Source organism: Tenrec ecaudatus, chromosome 12 (assembly GCF_050624435.1).
Source record: "Tenrec ecaudatus isolate mTenEca1 chromosome 12, mTenEca1.hap1, whole genome shotgun sequence".
Taxonomy (NCBI): Eukaryota; Metazoa; Chordata; class Mammalia; order Afrosoricida; family Tenrecidae; genus Tenrec; species Tenrec ecaudatus.
In genome coordinates, this window is record NC_134541.1 from 6,873,382 (window position 1) to 6,891,495 (window position 18,114).

Consider the following 18,114-nt stretch of genomic DNA (forward strand, 5'->3'; position numbering starts at 1 on the left):
GCCGGCCGAGGCCCAGCACATGGGGAGGTGGTGAAGGCGGCCCCGGCACAGACTTGCATCTCCAGCTCTTTCCACCATGAATCCCATCAAGGTAAACAGAGGTCCTGCTGTCCAGTCTGAGAAGGCTATGAACTCAGCCGGCGGCGGCAGCTGTAGCTCAGTCGGTGGTGGAGCGGCGGTACCAGAAGCGGGCGCGGAAGTCGTCGCTGCAGGTCATGAAGCCGGGGTTGGTGGGCGAGTGCACGATGCAGCGTACGATGTTGTTGTGGCCCAGGGACAGCAGGTTCCGGCGCTCGGCCGTGCGAGAGTCCCAGCAGCACAGGCTGATGGTCCTCTCGTCAGGCAGCAGCACGTAGTCCTCGGTGTGGTTGAAGACGGCCTGCGTCCTGTGCACCTGCCGCCCACTCAGACCGGCACCTGGACAGGAGGAGAGTAGGTAGGGGAGTGTGGGGCCAGCAGGCAGCCTGCCTGCCCAGGCCCAGGGTCCAAGGGCACTGTCACACAGTCTCAGGAACACACCTGCTGTATGGTTTTGGAAACCAGCATCCAAGGCTAATGCTGTGACATGAGAAACACACCATCTTTAACCAACACTTCACTGGTGCCATGTGATATACTCTATAATCTGCTTTGGCTGGGTAGGCGTTGGGTGGGTAATCGCAAGGTCAGTGGTTTAAACCCACCAAACTCCCTGGGAGAAAGATGAAGCGCTGCTCCCATTAAGATTCAGAGCTTTGGGCACCCTGCGTAGGGTGGCTGTGGGCCAGAACTGACTTGATGGCCATGGGTTTGGTTTGATGCTGGGTCAGATTCCTACGTCTTCAACTGGCTGTGTCCTACCCATCGCCTGGGACACCATTACTTAGGAGCGCTCTCCCATTGGCACACTCAGCGCTGAGCAGCCCAGCTGTGATACACGTCCTTAGCACAGAAAGCTTCACGTTCTCAGGGTTAAGTCTTCAGGAATGGAATGACTGGGTTAAAGCGTACAAGAACCTCCAAAAGGCAGCGTGTATTTTTTTCTAGGACCATGAAAAACCTACCTTATGTGTGACCTTCCACAGCTTTTCCAAGCTGCACCCGTTGGAGCCCACCCTGCACTCTGTGGAGGCCATGGCACTGCCAGGATCACACCAGCATCCAACACCCAGGCGCAGCCTTGGCCAATCACCTAGTAGTGTAAGCCTCCAGCTTCCCACCTGCCATCGAGGACAATATGACTCACTCACCCAGGAAGCACCTGACTGTGCACCAAAAGGCTGGTGGTTTGAATCCACCAAGGGGAGCCTCAGGAGCTGCTAACCACAAGGTCAGCAGTTCAAAACCACCAAATGCTCGACTGGAGATAGATGAAGCTTTCTCCTCAGGTGAAGAGTCATAGACAGGCTCGGAATCCCACAGGGGGCAGCGCGACTCCAGTGCCAGGAGTCTGGAGCGACTCGCTGGCATTGAGTTTGCAGTCTTAGCGGCGGCTCAGAAGACAGGTGTGGCAATCTGTCACAAAGTGACAGCCGGGAGCATCCAAGGAGCCAGCAGCTCTCCCCTGAACACAGGGCACCACTGTGAGTTAGGACCCACAGATGACAACCAACAGAACTGCCTGCGAAGTGTTGCAGCAAAGCATGCACTCAGTAAATGCTGCTCCAGTCGGGTATGTCCTTGAAAGACCCACTCGGTGCTGCCCACCGAGTGTGAGACGGTGCCTGCTTTCTGAGGACTCCGGCTCACTGGAGACGAGCATGTTGTGAGGGACGCTTGTCTGAGTGCTCAGCTGGCTTTCCGCGGCAGGGCACAGTGGGACGACATAGGAAGGGGATTCAAACAGTTCTAGGGAAAATGGAATGAAAAGCTAATAGAATTTTCCCATGCATCTTTTGAAGTCCAATTGCAAGTTAAAAGTCTTGATACAACCGCTGCTCAGGGGTACGTTAAAATGGGCACTTTCCCCTGATAGAACAGACTGTGTGTAATTTCTGGATCTTTATCGACACCAGATCGTATCATCTTAAAATCTTAACAGTGAAAGAAAAAAAAAGAAAAAGACCGACCTGTACTTGCATTTCTGAGACTCTCTGTGCCGAGGGGCCCCTGGTCCTCCTCTTGTGAAAAGAGCGCATGCGCTCTGGCCGCTGTCCTGCCAAGCCGGTGCTCGGGTTTTGCCTGCCCCAGAGGGCTTCCAAGCTGGAGCTCCTCTATGGCAGCGACGCCACATCTCTCTCCCGCAGGCGGGCCCGGGGAAAGCGCCCAGTGAGAGGTGGGTTTAAGCGCCTGCAGGAGATTCTGTAAACGTGGCGGCAGCAGCTAAGCCCCAACCACCAACCTTCGCCCTCTCGGTGGAGGGCTTAACTCGCGCAGCAGGACTGCAGGGGTTCCGGGTTGTGGAGACTTTCCCTCGAGGGCAGCCTTTGGTCCAATGTTCTAAGTTAATTTCTGATGTCAAGATGTCTAGTATTTTCTTTAAAAATCTCCCTTTCCCTTTATTTCGAGAACCTCTTGAATACTAAGTACGCCTTTGCACCGGAAACATGGGTCTAACGTACTGAAAGGAAAAGGTCTTCACCTGGGACAGGCAGGCCACCCCAGGGAGCCTGCACACAGGGGTCCCATGTCCATTCCACCCTGGAAAGGCCAACAGCCCCCTGCCACCACAGCACACTACAACGGCCAGCACCCACGAAACCACACAGGGAAGGACAAGCAGACAGAACACGTGTCAGTGGTGCGTCCTGGGCCCCAGGTGGCCCAGCAGGGCTCACAGTGACATGGCCACTGCTGCCGGGGGCGCTTGCACCAGTGTTTTCATCACCCTGGCAAGTTCTTTTTGAAATAAGCCGACCACCCCATCCTTTAACAGCCGCGCACAGATTGCTACACGCAGAAGTTTCAACAAAGTCACAAAGAAGGCTCTTTGTAAGTCTTGGTAGCTGTATACAAAGGCGCCTTGAAAAGTTTATGAAATAAGGGAATTAAGAGAATGGAACCCCTCTCCCCAACCCCCAAAATATCTTGAAGCCTCCTGCTGTAACTGGTCACTGGACAAAGGGGTGGCTAGTCAGGCTGCCCCCTAGTGGTTCCAATGCCACCCACCCACTGTCCCTGAGTGGATTCTAGAGAACCTGCAGGAAGGACAAAGAACTGCCCCCTGGGTCTGCGAGACTCACACTTCCCCTGCCGCATCACAAGGGCTCCTCTGCAGTGCCACATCCCCTTCCATTTCCCTCTCCAGAACGCTCCCGTGAACAGGGACAGACCACTGCCTGCCAGCAGAACCTGCCCTGGCAAGCGGGCTTTCTACTGAGTGCCAGCACCGATGATGCCTGATCCAAATACATCTTACAACAGAGGGAAGTAGGTCTTTGCTGAGTACAGGGACAGAGTGAGGCCCACCCCTAGGGACTCCCCACCAGAGACCCAGGCTGCAGTGGAGTGAAAGCAAATGCTATCGTCAGAGCGCAGCCACAGGCTCTTCCTTCTCGGGACACCAGGGTGGTGCAGTCCACGGAGGGAGGGGATGATGGCTTCCATCTCCCAGGCCCACTCTTACGGAGACTCAGAACACACGTGGTCTTATGAGGGGGGTGGTGGTACCTCTACTTAGAAATGGGTCAAGTAGCCTTCCCTGGTGGCATAGTGGATTATGCATTGGGCTGCTAATTGCAAGAAATGGGCCAAGACCTGTCCCATTGGCCCTTCTTTCTCAGACCAGCTGCCCTCAGCCCTGACCTGCTCCCATCTAATGCGTGTAGCTCCAGCACATGGTGCTAATCTGGGCCCCAGGCCCGTTTCCGACGTACCTGTGTATCTCACCAGCGTGCGTCCCGTCGATATCTCCCAGAGTTTGGCCACAGAGTCCTTGCCGCTGGAGAGGATGTACTTGGAATTCTTGGAAAAAATGGCAGAACACACTTCGGCGCCATCGTGCGCCTTCTCGAAGGTGGTGATGCAGCGGTTTGACACGCCATCCCACAACTTGATGCAGCCGTCCTTGCTGCCCGTGACGTACATGTTGGCGCTCGGGTTGTAGCTCACGGAGCAGATGGCGTCGGTGTGCTGGTCTTGGGGGTTACAGGAGACGAAACACTGGAACGTGTTGATGTCGTACAGCCGCAGGGTCGGGTGCTGAGTCCCCACGAGAATAAAGTCCCCGGAGGGGTGAAAGGAGATGGAGCGCAGCATTTCCGCCTCCTGCAGGACAGACGTGGCCAGAAGTGACCCACTGCTCAGGGAAGCAGCGGTCTAGCAGGAAGGCTATATGGGCGGGCGTGCACACCCGGAACAAACAAAGAGTGCCCTCGTGTAAATCAACGTTAATTTTCAGCAGGGATCTGGGACACCTCCCTCGTACTGGTGAGCTCGCTGCACAAGCCCCAGCCGAAGCCCTCACCACCGGCAGGTGGGCAGCAGGGCCGCTAAGCGCCTAACCAATGAAGCACTCACGGCCGAGTGCTGAGGGAGCCGGCACTGGTGTACCGTTGCCCCTTGTCTCTGCCCTGTCTCCAAACACCAGGATTACCCCTGACTGTGAAACACTCCCTCCCAAGACCTTCCCTGAAGACCCACAGCAAACCTCAGCCACTGCAGTGACCCCAGAGGACAGGGTAACAGGGCCCCACAGGCTTTCCAGGCTGGGACCCGCACAGGAGCAGATGGCGTCCTCTCATTCCAAGGCAGTGGTCCTCAACCTGTGGGTCATGACCCCTGAGGGGGTCAAACGGCCCTTTCACAGGGGTCGCTTAAGACCATCGGAAAACACCTATTTCTGATGGTCATAGGAACTGAGACACCGCATCCGTCTCTAGGCGGGTCCGCCCACATGCAGATATATGCCCATGTACAAGTACCGGGCGTGATAATGTCATTGTGCCAACCCCATCACATACACCCTGTACAGATACAGGTGTATGTGACATGAATGGCACCATAATGTACTCATGCGGACCAGTCACACGTGTGTAGAAAGCAGCTACTGTGTAGAAAGCAGCAGTATTCTAGGTAAAACGACACTTCATGAATTATAATTACTGGGTAAATGTAAAATTGCGTACTGTAAAAGCACCGAGTACTGCAAAAAAAAAAAATCTGTACCACAGGAACTTAATCTGCAAAAAAATATATCTGTACCATAGGAACTTAATCTGGATGTTGACCAGTCTTTTTATATTCAGCTGTGCTTATGTTAACAATGAAAATACATCCTGCATATCAGATATTTAATTACAATTCATAACGGTAGCAAAATTACAGTGATGAAGTAGCAATGAAAACAATTTTATGGTTGGGGGTCTCCACCACATGAGGAACTGAATTAAAGGGTGGCGGCATTAGGAAGGTTGAGAACCACTGCTCTAAGGGATTGGTGGGTTTGAAACAGCCGACTTAAGCCGCCGAGGGCTTAACCAAGGGGCTTCCAGGGCTCCTTCCAGAAAATGCCTAAGAAATTAAACTCGGTTATTAGACACCGTCACTGACTATATTCAAAATAGAGAGTAGCTGCTTGTCCTGTAAGCAGTGGTTTGGACCGAGTAACTGCTGGATCCTGACGAGCTGGACCTCACTGAGACGGGCTGCTTTTGAAAGTGAGGTGGCCGCTGACCCCGGCCCTGCTGCACACTCCCCGCCCCTGCTCCTCCTGCTGGGCTCTGGCAGGATGCTCCCTGGGACTAGTCTTCACAAAGAACCGCCACACACCGTGTGCTTGCTAACCTGAATGTACTTGAAGGCTCTCTTTGCAGATGGCTTGGAGTAATCAAATAACTTCAGCGTGTAATCCCTGGATCCCGAGGCCAGGATCTGTTCCGTTGGGTGGAAGGCGAGACATGTGACCTCGTCCACATGGTCGTAGAGGGTGCGGATCACAGGGTGGTTTTCCATGTTCTGCTGGGCAGTCTCGTTCATCATGACCTACACCAACAAAGAGAGCTGCTCGACACACCAGCCAGAACCAGAGCGCATCGTCTAGACCGTGAGGAGCATAAGCCAAGCAGCCACCTCTCGGGTCACACAAGAAGGGACAGCAAAATGTGGGCGGCTGGCTCGTACCTCGATGGGCATGGCGCTCTTGGCCAGCATCCGCTCTGTGTCCAGGATCTTGATGGAGGCGTCAGCAGAGCCGGTTGCTATTAGCTGTCCATCTCTGCTGTAGGTGGCAACCCGGCAGGGCCCTTTATGGGAGGTGACATAGCAAGTCTCGTACTCTGATGCCTCTGGCGACATGGTCTGGACGTCTGCGTCAAATTCCAGGTCAATCCCCGTGCCGGGGGCAACCGTGTCGGAGCGGCCGATGGCGTACTGCACCGCTGTGTCATCGTTCTCCATTCCTGAAAAGAAACCGGATGCGTGGGTGTGAGCCCCCGCACACACTTAACCCAACACCACCTCACTTATTAGTGCCTAGTGAAAAATCACTCCGTAGTAGTTGGGGGTGGGGGGAAGCGCTCAGCTGAGCAACAAGGAAACCCTGGGGCGTTCGTCCACAGCAGGCCCTGTGCAACTTGGTGGATAGAAGAGCTACCTACAGCCCCGGGCATCACAGCAGGTGGCTTGGCTCTTCAGCAGGACACCCATCCGCACTCGGTCAATGCTGGCTGTGTATGAGGCTAGAAGCTTGTGGTCCGGAGACACCTTCGTGGGCGATGACGTCGGGCCCACCATTCTGGGCTCAGAAAGCACCCCACCCCACCCCCGCAAGCAGTGTGAGGACAAATCACAGCGAGGCACACGGGGAAGAGACTCCGTATCATGGGAAACTGAAACAGAGGGGACTGTGTTTACACTCCAGCCCACGAGGCAGTCACGCCAGAGGCACTGCTGGTGTCGTGCGGTACCCCAAGAAGGCCAACTCCCTGCCTTCCCGTCAATACCGACTGCCGGCAACTCCAGGAGGTGCAGAGTCTTATGCTCCCCCCCTCCTCCTTTTATAATGGCAACAGCCACCTGAAAATAGGTTTGCCTAGAGGTGTTCTTCAACTCTAAGTTAAAGAAACAGGCAGCTATTTTCCCTTCTAATGCCTTTGAGGACTTAAACTCCTCGATCCATTTGGGATTGCTATTGGAGGACTAGGTCAGGAGAATCCTTTTTCTAAACAGTTCGCAATGTCAGCTGACGGACAGCCCACGCTCTCAATTGATGCAAACGTACAAGTGCTTGTGCACACATATAGTCTTTCCTGACTTACACACGTACTGCCTGACATTCTGCACGACGACACTGACACACATGCTAGCTGGGTACTTACACCAACGCTGTGTGTCTGCAGCACCGGACGCAGCAGTCTGAGTGACGCTGGCTACCCCGGCTAAGGGTATGGTACCCACTGGGTTGGGCTAGGATTCTCAGTGGTTCGGCAACTCTAATGAGGACCTTGTTGTTGGAATGTAGCCATGCCAGCGAGGAAGGGGTGGGTATGCTTACTTACCTTGTTCTGGGCTAGCTTCCCCCCACTAACTGTATTCTACCAGTATAAACAGACGTCTGCTGAATTGAAAGAAAGAAAACCAAGGAGTGGCCTTATCCTATTAGGTATTAAACCACATACGCAGCTCTCCATGGCCCAACGGCAAACACTCCTACCTAGTCTCCAGACCTTCACGCTCCAGCTCTGATGACTTCCTTTCCATGTCATTTCCAAAGTCAGTTCTAGAGGAAACTGAGGATAAACCACCACCACTGCCTCAGGAGTTGTTTCCCTATGTGGGGATTCTGAGGCTGGCAATCTTTCTCCTACAAATGGAGGATATTCTACAAAAAGACATACTCGGGACCACCCACCCCCCTGCCTCGAGGTCTCCCCTGCTTCCCCGCCGGTAGGTGCTGATTGCTATTAAACATCTACTACCTAAGACCCATCCCAGCCCTGCTGCAGAGAACCAGGCCTGTTATACACTGCCACCCCCCCACCCCCAAGCTACACTCTAGGACCGTAATGAAGACCACGGCTCAGCCACTGCTGTGTTGAACGCTTTCTCTGAGCCAGTGGGGGAACACCCAGACAGTGGAGGACATGCTGCACAGTGACTCAGTCAAGAAGGAAAGGGACAGGATAGCGAGGTCCACTAACTGGAGGGGGTACAGGGAAGCGGGTAGGGGTCTCTGCAGATGGGTGGGAAAGACTCTGAGGTGAGCTGAGACATGAGGAAAGTTGTACTAATACCAGAGTCCTTCAGGCAGAGGCACAGAGGCCCCGAAGCTGAGACCAGCTCACTGTGCCCACGCCCTGGACTCTGCTCACCGGGGAACCCGGCCTTCCACCTGGGCAATCAACGGCATCCAAGGCAGCCCCAGAGTAGAGCAGCAGAGCAGAACCATGCTTCCAGGTTCCAAACCCACACGCTTTACAGAAGCAGACTGCCACCTTTCTCGCCTGGCAATCGAGCATTTGAACTACTGCAGCACCAGGGCTCCTGCTAGTCACACGCTGGACACCAAAAAGCAACGGCAAGAATCCTAAAACACTGGCTGCTGGGCACCACCACCACCTCCCCCTCCCCGCCGGTGGGCGGACGGACGGGCCCCTCGGAGGAGCTACCTAGTTTGATGAGGTGCAGAAGCTGCTCCGAGGGCGCGCACACGGACTGGGGCTTGATCTCGTTGATGAGGCCATTGGCGATGCTGATGTAGCCGTCGTAGAGCAACTGGCTGATGATCAGCTTGTAGAGCTGCTGGCGGTCCTTCAGGCCCACTTTGGTGCGGTACATCTTGGAGAGGACGACAGCGGCGGCAATTCCCTGGAGCTGCAAGAGGGGCATGAAGGGTGATGAGGGCAGGGGCCGAGAGAGAAACGGCTGCAGGCGCGCTCCCAGCTCTACCAGCTGCGCTTTCCCGGACCAGTGACCTCCACAGCACGGGGGCTCCTCAGTTGTTCATCACTGGTGTTACGCAAGACCCACCAAGCCTGGCTTTTGCTGACCTCCCGTACCAGGCAACGTCTGCTAGCTGTGAGCTGAGATCAACAAACTTTCCTTCAAACTGTGGTTCTCGAGTCTGACTCCAAGGGTAGACCTGCCCTGTAGGGGGTTTGGGAGGCAGATCGCCGGGTCTTTGCACCTGGGAAGCTGCGGGTGGGTTTCACCCACCAACCTTCTAGTTTGTGACTAAGCATTTAACCCTTGTGCCACCAAGACTCATTCTGCCCAAATGACGTCCTTGCTGCGAGTCTGGCCCTTGACTGCTTGCTCCCCCAGGAGCTTCTGTTTATCCCAAGAACAAGACGGACACTGTCAGTTGTGGAAGGGTCCAGGGGCCACTATTTCCAGCAGCTGCGCGGGCTACTGTAGTTCTATAGCTCACTGATGTTGTTGATTCTGACCCACAGTGACCCTGCAGTAGAAAATAGGACATGCCCCTGTGGGTTTCGGAGGCTATAAATCTTTATGGGAGCAGTTGACGTCAACTTTCTCCCTCAAGGCAGCTGGTAGTTTCAAATTGCTGACCTTGTGGTTAGCTGCCCAACATGTAACCTTAATTAAGACATCTAAATTAAAAGGGAAGAGCAAAAAACTACTGTCTTAATGAACACTAAACCAACTCAAGTCATTTTGAAAGACAAACTGTTTAGTAACGGGTTTTCAATGCTGTAAGTCTTTACATGAGCAGAGAGCCTCAGCTTTCTCACAGGACGGACAGTCAGGGGATTTGAACGGCTGACTTTTCAGTTAGCAGCCTATCACTTACCTGCCAGTAACACTGGGGTTCCTGCCTGTAAAGGGTACAACTTAGAACACCTGATACCAGTACCTGCTGCCATCAAGTAGATTCTGACTCACAGTAAATCTTTAAGGGAGTTGACAGTCTCATCTTTCTCCCAGGTGGCTGGGAGGTTTGCGCTGCCAGCCGTTTTGGGCTTGGTGGCCCAACACCCAAGCCACAGCACCAGCAAAGCTCCATCTGGGGCTGCAGTGAGTGGGAATCGACTCTACAGCACACAACCGTGGCTTTAATTAGACAGTCTCGAAAATCAGGACCCCAGTGTTATGTGTGGACAAATGTGAGAAGGTTGCAGGAAACTCGTTAGCGAATGAACAGAGCCACCAGGCAGGCCTGGCCCTGTCATACTCTACAAGTGACTGTCAAAGAGTACAGGAAAGAGGGAGGCCCACTTGCTCTAGCCACACAGCTCTCCTTGGAGAATCAGAGGTGACCGCTCACAACAGTGGCTAACGCGTACTGAATGCTCACAACAGTTTTCATGTATTACCTCACGCCACCCTCAAAAGCATCCTATGATGGAGGGAAAATAAGTCAAAGTCTCACAACGAGTGTCTGGAGGAACCAGGCTGGAACACTGGTGGCTTGCCACTAACCACGGTTTCTTCGTAATGGTCCCTATACATGTCATAAACCGGCTCGTCCTAATTAGCTATTTGTAGCTGCCATTGAGTCGATTTCAACTCATGGCGACCCCACGTTAGAATATATAATGCGTAGTGAACTTGTCTACATCCACGCGGCTGCAGAACCCAAGTGTTCTGGATGCCACCCATCAAGTTGATTCTGACTCTTCGCAACGCTGAAGGCGGGATGGAGTGCCTTGCCCTTTCCAGGCGGTAAATCTAACGGGAGCCAAAGGGTTCATCTGTCTCACGTTGAGGGGTTGGAGGTTTTGAACGGCTGCCCAACTCGTAAAGCACTAAGCGTCGGACACTTCGAATGCATGAACTCATCGGAGGAAATCATTCGTTGCCCGCACGCGCCCGTGGAAACAAACGCGCTGACCTGCGCCTGTGTAGGCTCGGCGAGGCTGGTGCGACAACCCACCCACGTTCACCCCGAACCTAACTCGCACTCGGTCCCGCCTCCTCACTTCTGCCAGGGGCATCAGGGGGAGCACATGAGGATTTAACCCACCAGACGGCGAGCTCCGGCTTCGCAGCCCCTACACGCCAGGCTGGCAGCTGGGGGCACTGAGGCAGGTGGCCCGGAAGACCGCGCGTGACCCTGGACCGATTTCTCCGCGGCGGAGGCCCCGGACGCCTCAATGTACGCGCCGCAGCCACCCCGAAGCCGCGGCGGGCTAAGCTCGGGGGTGTGGGGCGTGGGGGCTGGTGCGGAGCTCGAGGGGGGGCGGGCCCGTCTCCTCAGCCCGGTAGTCGCGGGCCTCTCCGCTCACTCTCGGCCCAGCCCTGCCCGCGGGCCCTTGCTGAGCCCAGCAAACCGCCCGGCCTCTCGGCCCGTATCCCCGCGCCTCCTTACCCGCTGGCCTGGCTCTATCGGTCTCCCGCTTTCTCTCAGAAAAATGGAGGCATAGATCCTGCCCGATGGATCGCTCGATTGCTCGGGGCGCACGTTCACAGAGCACGTGCACTAGGACGCTCAGCCGAGCGCCGCGCCACTGATCGCCCCTCCCCCCGCCTCCCGCGCTCTTCGCCATCTTACTTACTGGCACGTCCGAGGGGTTCGGTCGCCTCCTCCGGCTTTGTTTTCTCGGCAGCAGCCCCGACGCCAGGGAGCGGTTGCGTCCCGGACCGATGCCCCGTCAGGGAGAACCGGGCTCAGCTAGAAAAGTCACGAACCTGGCCGGCCGTTGGCGCCACCACTTCCGGGGCTTGGCAGAGCCAGGGCGTCTGCGCGTCCACTCCGCCGCGTCACGTGACCCGAGGCCCCGTCGTGGCCAGCCAATCAGAAGGCGACTTGTCTTTAACGCCGGCCAACCGGCTCTTGGGCTGGAGGGTTTAACTCGTATTTAAAAAGAAGAGGCTCTGCTCCCTAACCGTTACGCTGTTGGGAGGAGCTGACGACCTCGGGTCGGAGGAGGCTGGTGACCAGTGTGTGGCGGGCAGGGGTGAGACCTGGGGCCAGGCTGCCTGGTGGTCGCGGGTGGCGGGGCTGGGGGCCATGGAGCCCGAGGGGAAGGAAGAGTGAGCGAGGGGCACCTTCTCTGTCTGCGCCAACCCCCCCGCCCCGCGTCCACCTGGGCCCTTCGGGTGCGTTGCCCCGTGTTGATTACACTCGTCGATGGCGGGTAAAGGTTGTCGAGAGGTGTTGGCAGTTCTTAACGATGGGGTTCTCGTGTTCACTGGGCAGCTGGGAAAGAAGTGCGGAGAGGTCGCTGCCATCCTTGGGGGGGGCAGAGAGACCATGAGCTAGCGAGATATCTCCCAGCTGTGGAGGGGTGTTGTGAAGGCCAGCCGCTGCCGGGGCGGAAGACGAGGCATCGGCTCCCGGAAAGATTTACAGTCCAGGAAACAGAAGGAGCGATTCGCCTCTGTCCCGTGTGGTCGCTGAGTTGGTATGGACTTCATGGCTGTGGCTGCCTGCTTTAGGTACTCGACTGTGCCAGAGAAGTAGGCACTTGGCACTTACCCCGAGGCTCTGCGGGATAAAGGTCTGGCGATCTGATTTCCATAAAGGTCAAAGACTAGAAAAGTTGGGGCTGGGGCGTGGGGGGGGCAGTTCTGTTCTCGGCTGTGGCTGTGAGTTGGAATGGCTCATGGCACCTTGAGGGGCACAGACCCTCTGGAGAGAGGGTCTACTCGGTCCACGTGGGCTTGCATAAGTGGGAATTGACTGGCGGTGGGCGGGGGAGGGCAGCTACCAACAACTTTAGAAGAGGAGCCTGGGAAGGCTTTTCCTGGGTGGTTGAGTGAATGAGTAAATACAGAACCACTTCCGCAGAGGCCTTCCTAGGACAGTGTCTTACCAACCTACATGGGATTCTATGGGGTAGAAAAGTGTAAGTCCCCGTGGTGGCACACTGGTTAAGCACTCAGCTGCTAACTGCAAGGCCAGCACTTCAAACCCCTACCCAGTTGGCATCTGTCAAGGTTAGAGCCTAGGAAACTGTGGCAGCTTCGCTTGTTGGTATCGGTTTGTTGAACAGGTAGGCAGGCCTCCCTGCTGCGCACCCACTGGATGAGAAGCCCTTGGAAAAGACCCAGGTGTCTGTTTTCAACAAGCACTCCAGGTGATTCTGATGTGTCAGTGAGAGCTAGTGCCCCGTGCTGGTGCTTGGTACCATCTGGGGTGGGGAAAATGCTGGATCTCACTTAATGGTGGGCCGGGCTTAAGGAACAACAGGCAGGTGATGTAGCTCCTGCTTCTGACTTTGAATCCTGACGCCACCACCTCCTCTTCCTTTTTCTTGGACTTATATTTCCTAGTGAGTGAATGTGGTGGGGGTGGGAGAACCTTTGATTCCCCCCCCCCGTGGCTGTTTGTGATAAGTAGTACAGATGAAAGCCCATTGTCTAGGAAGGAGTGTTTTCACGATGCATGCAAGCAGATAGAGGGAAAGCTTTACCACCAGGTTCCAGGTCATACAGGCCTGGCTCGTGCCAAACAAAATGTGATTAAAACATGTCTGTCACCAGTCGGTAGCTGCAGACAATTTCAGTAATCCTTGGCTTAGTTACTTTCAAATGACGTTTTAAAGTTCAATCAATAATAACGGCTTCTAGGGGGTCTTCTGCGCAAGGCAGAAAGGTCAGCTCAGAAGGTTATGGAGGCGACTTTTAGGATTCCAAAGGAGTAATCTTGACAGGTTTTCTCAAAGGACACAGGACAATACCAGGAGTTTTAGGAAGAAGTTTTAAGACGAGGGAAAAGTGCATTTGGTGAGGAAAAAGGCCAGGCAGGTTACGCGGAGGAATTTTCTTTTCCACCACAGAGGGTAGCCAGGGCGATTTGACTGAGCGCATCACTGGGGAACCCTGCAGCATCCACTACAGCCCTGATCCAAACCCCGTTTTGGTGTGGCAGCGTGCCGAATTGTGTGGGGACGGGTTAGAAGAGGCGGGAACACAGCCTTCAGAAATACACAGACTTAGATGACGGACACTGTGAAGAGTAGCGTCACATTTGATATTTTTGTGTAATAGAGGTTTCTCCGCTTGTGTATCAACATTTTAAATGCATTTTCTGCTCCTTTTCCAGTTTCTTTTTTGGGTAAAAATGCACGGCATATGGAACCTGGGCTCCTAGGCCTCTTCATCACAGAGCGGTCTGTGTCTTGATAAAGGGGATCGGAGATCATTGGGATGTGCTCTGGGGGAGTCGCATATCCTGCGAGCAGCTGAGTCAGACAAAGACCAAACCATGTCTGCTGTCTCTGTCGGTGGCTGTGTCTGACTGAGGGGTGGGGACTGGGGGGCTCTGCTGTACATGTTTTACTCTTGATCAGCCATCTGCACACCCGTGCCAGGCTTTGCTGTAGGTTCTGGGCCCCCAACTGACTAAAACAGGATAGAGCTCTTGCCCTCGTGGAGCTGCCTGTGGGAGAGAACCCCGACAACCACATCTCCACAAGGGGCTGTGAAGGACAGTCACGGTGGGTGGTCCTGGAAAGAGACCCCCTCAAGTTACATATCCGAGGAAAGAACAGGAAGCGCAAAGGCCCCACGACAGGCGAGCTGCTGGAGGAGAGGAAGGGGTCCCCGATGGACATCATCCACTGCATGCTCTGGCACTTTGGGGGCCTGCCACATGCCCCATAGGTCAGGGTTTCTTTGTTAGGCTTGAGGCCAGGGGTGGGGGCCATAGACCTCTGACCCAGCAGGGAAGTAGACCTGCAGAGAATCGCTTGGGCAGGTGGTGATAGTGAGGTGATGAAGGTGGGGCTGGGGCCCCGCAGACCCCCCATAGCTTAGACGTAGTGTGTGAGGGAAGGACTTGGGTAAGGGTTTGGCCTGAGCAGCTGGCTGGGTGGACTTGCTGTGAGGACAGACCTGGGTAGGTAGGGGTGGGGAAGGATGAGGACTTCCATTTGGGTTGGTTATAATCAAGATGCTTCTCCAATGCTATGTCCGTGGTGAGCAATTTGAGCCTGGAATTCAGGGAAGGGTTGTGAGCTGGAAATGGAAATGAGGGTGTCAACAGCTTATGGAGATGGGATGGGCTCAGCGCAGGACATGCAAGTGGACGGAGAGATACTCTTCCAGATGGAGCTCAGGACCTTCTTGTGTGCAGGGACTCGGATACGTTTGTGTTTTTCCTGTATTAATACTGAGTTGCTTTCCACACCTGTCTGATTGTCGGATACCTCATGTGCTCAGGGGAGAGCTCAGGGCTGAAGATGTGAATTTGGGCCCAGGTACTTGGTTGGGTGAGTGTAGCCAGGAGGGAAAGAAAGGTCCAAGGACCCACTGTAGGGTGGCCTGACTCTTCGCAGTGAGCACGGTGAACCCTCTAGGCAGGGTCGGAGGTGGGGACGAAGTGCTCCTGGACCCTGAGCCAGGATGGAAGGGCCACAGGGGGGGCAGGCCCTGCTGCTGAGCCCACGGGCGGGGCAGTTCACTGCTGGCTTTGGAACCACAGGTCCCGTCCCAGGGACAGAGCTCCAGGGGGTGGACTCAGGAGAATGTAATGCAAGGGACCTTCTTCCGTAGCCTTGCTGTTGAAAGAGGAGAGGAGGTAGAGCGTGCTTGAAGGTGGCACATGTCACAGTGGTGGAGGAAGTCCCAGAGCAGAAGTGATGGAGGAGGAAGCCCCTCTGCTCTGCAGTGTGTACGGGGTGGGGCCGTGCATGGCATGGCGTCAGCCGTACTAGACAGCACTGCCCCGACCGGCTCATTTGGCTTAAGAAAGGGCACACTTCTGTGTCTCACCGGGGCTTTCCCTCAGGAAGCGGTGACTCGAAGCTGCGGGTGGGTTTGTGTGAATTAAAGAGGATTTTCTCTTTCCTTTCAGGCATCATGGATCGAGCTAAAGAAAACTGCATTTCTGGACCCATTAAGGTGATTGGGTGGGATGATGGCCATCCTGTCTCAGGTGGAGATAAGTCCCCTATCTGGAATGCTGGCCTTCAGTTGTTGCTGTGGATTGCTGCCCTGCATGCCCCGCTCTGACTGGCCCTTTTCGAAATTCCCTTAGTGTAGCTGTCCTCACAGTTAGCGCTGCCCTCCCCTGTGCGCAAGAAAGTACTGACACAAACCAGGCGCACCCACGCCCATCTGGTTGATGCTCTTAGATGAGATGGGAGCCCCCTGTGTGTGCTTCCAGATTGATCCCCTGTATGTCTCCCGTCTTGCTAGCAGAGGTTCACTTCTGTGGTCCAGAAGGTTCTGCATGCAGACAGCATTTCCTGGGAACTTGTCTTGGCTGCAGGGATTACTGTGGTAGAAGGCCCTGGAGTTTAGAGAACTCAAGCTAGTCCTGTGCCTGAGATGGCACACCAAGGGGTAGCCTGGGGTGGGGCACCCCAGAAAGGGCTTCCCCAAGAAAAAGTGAGTGCTTAGTGAGTGTTGGCGGGGCGCCGGGAGAGGAAGTCCGTAATGTGATAGACCCACAGTAGGAATCACCTCCAGCTTGTTTTTCCTTCTTAAAAAACCTGCATGAAATTCTAAATTGCCTACTTTAAAAATCTCTAGTTTTGTGGTGGGCTTATTTTCAGAAGTCTCCATCTTTAAATAGATGGATGCTCACCGTTCTTAGTGGCGGGAAGTGTAAACCTGTCCAGAAAAAGCTAAACGGAGTCATAGTGCCCATTTTATTTTGGGCGCCTTTAAAAGCAAGGGCTGTGTTCAGCACACTTGTCATCCTGTGCCATGGCCTCAGTGCTGGCTGTCGTGAACACGGCTCCTTCCAGAGGGACCTGCTCTGCGCGGGAAAGCCATGCAGCTCCTCTGCGAACCGTGTCAGACAGTCGTTTCCGGCACTAATGGTATTGCTGAAACCGTATTTTTTGGTAACGGAAGACACTGATTGAAATGACAAATTTTTTTTGAGAATCTGGGTTTTGAAACAGTTATTGAACACATGTCACAAGGGTCTCTGGTGCTGGGATTTGGTGGGTGAGTGAGCCCTCTTCCTCAGTCTCGCAGTTACAGACCCCTCACCAGAAGGGTGGGAAATGTCGGTGGGCACTGTGTGTCCCACGGGTCACAGAAGGGTTAAAACATTGACCCCGGTGACTGTAGAATGACCTGTGAGGTTTTGTTTCTTCCACAGGTCTGATGAGAAACAGGCTGGAGGGAATCTCATCCGTTTTAGGCCGATTGGCTCAAGGTCTTAGGGGTTAAACTAGCAATCTTTTTAAGCTTTGAGTGTGTGGAGTGAACATTTTGGTAACTTTCTGAAGAGCCTCCGTCTATTTCTTCCTTGTCAAAATTTTCTGTTCACCACTGTTGGCAAACTTCGACAAGCAAGAGAAAATAGTCGCCGTGAGCTCCTTTTGTACTCCGTCTAGCAAATACTGACTGTGGATGGTCTCCTCGGACGTAGCCAGCACGGAGTCCTTGTTGCATTGCTTTTGCTTTCTAACAGATAATTCGAGCAGATTTCAAAATTGGAAATGAGCCTTTAGTATCAAGCCGTCAGTATCAAGTTTGTGTTTGGGGGCTTCTTTGTGAAACAACAACTTGGTGTGGTCCAAGTTCCTGCGAATCCCCCTTGTGTCACTGAAGGGGAGGGGCTCCTCCGGCCCTCTCCAGGCAGATGTCGGGGTTCTGGTCCCAGCACATGTAAAAGTTGCACTGCCACTCTACTGTAGGGGGTGTAGCAGCATGACGAGAAGTTTACACTGCTGTGAGGACGACCGGACAGTGACACAGAGACAGAAGGGAGCACAGTGATGTCCCTTACTGTTTGAGGACCAGCTTTGGGCACCTTCCGCCCGTAACCTCGCTCTTGTCTTCCCTTCCACCCAGGCCACCCTGGCACACGGCGACGGTCCCAAGCGTGTTCCGGTGATGCAGCGGATTCCTTCTCAGAAACCGCTGTCCTCTAGTGGCCAGGCCAAGAGGGTCCTGTGTCCCTCGAATTCCTCCCACAGCGCCCCTGCCCAGGCACAGAAGCTGCCCTCCAGCCACAAGCCCGTGCCGAGCCAGAGCCAGAACCCAAAGCGGACGCCCTTGCAGATGACCACCGTCCCCCGGCCTGTTTCTCAGCCACTGAACAACCCCCCGAAGACCGAGCAGGCCCTGCCCCCACCGCCGCCACCAGGGTCCGGTAAGGCAGCTTGGAGAAGCGGGGGTCTTTCGAATTGCCACAGCCGAGCCCATGAATGAGCCGAGGTTACCGCCTGAAGACTTAGCATTTACATCCTGTCTCCTGAGGGCGGGAGGGACACAGGGTGACTGCTGGTCAGGCTGAAGCAATAATGCTTCTGTGCTGGTCACCGCCCTCACAGCATATCCCCCCACCTCCGATGGCTGAATGGGGGGTGGGGCTGCAGGGTGCTTGGT

General features: G+C 54.8%; 2 protein-coding genes across 4 annotated transcripts in view; one reads left to right on the top strand and one right to left on the bottom strand.

The window, feature by feature from the left end:
* Positions 1–11,561, bottom strand: CSTF1 (cleavage stimulation factor subunit 1). 2 transcript variants are annotated; one of them, XM_075528476.1, is made up of 6 exons: positions 11,376–11,561; positions 8,526–8,730; positions 6,040–6,317; positions 5,704–5,901; positions 3,795–4,185; positions 1–417 (listed from the first exon to the last, which is right to left on the bottom strand). In XM_075528476.1, the coding sequence occupies exons 2-6, from the start codon at positions 8,692–8,694 to the stop codon at positions 158–160; spliced, it is 1,296 nt and encodes a 431-aa protein (XP_075384591.1). In that variant the 5' UTR covers positions 8,695–8,730; positions 11,376–11,561; the 3' UTR covers positions 1–157. The 2 variants fall into 2 exon arrangements, with proteins under 2 accessions (XP_075384591.1, XP_075384592.1); XM_075528477.1 differs by lacking the exon at positions 11,376–11,561 and adding an exon at positions 11,189–11,281.
* The window catches only part of AURKA (aurora kinase A), a 16,428-nt gene continuing 9,799 nt past the window's right edge, over positions 11,486–18,114 (top strand). Inside the window, exons 1-3 of one of the 2 annotated variants that reach the window (XM_075528479.1) lie at positions 11,486–11,777; positions 15,620–15,666; positions 17,578–17,878. In XM_075528479.1, coding sequence (XP_075384594.1) covers positions 15,625–15,666; positions 17,578–17,878 — 343 coding nt within the window. In that variant the 5' untranslated portion in view covers positions 11,486–11,777; positions 15,620–15,624. Of the gene's footprint in view, positions 11,778–11,849; positions 11,920–15,619; positions 15,667–17,577; positions 17,879–18,114 lie in introns of those variants that run through there. The other variant, XM_075528480.1, reaches the window with a different exon arrangement.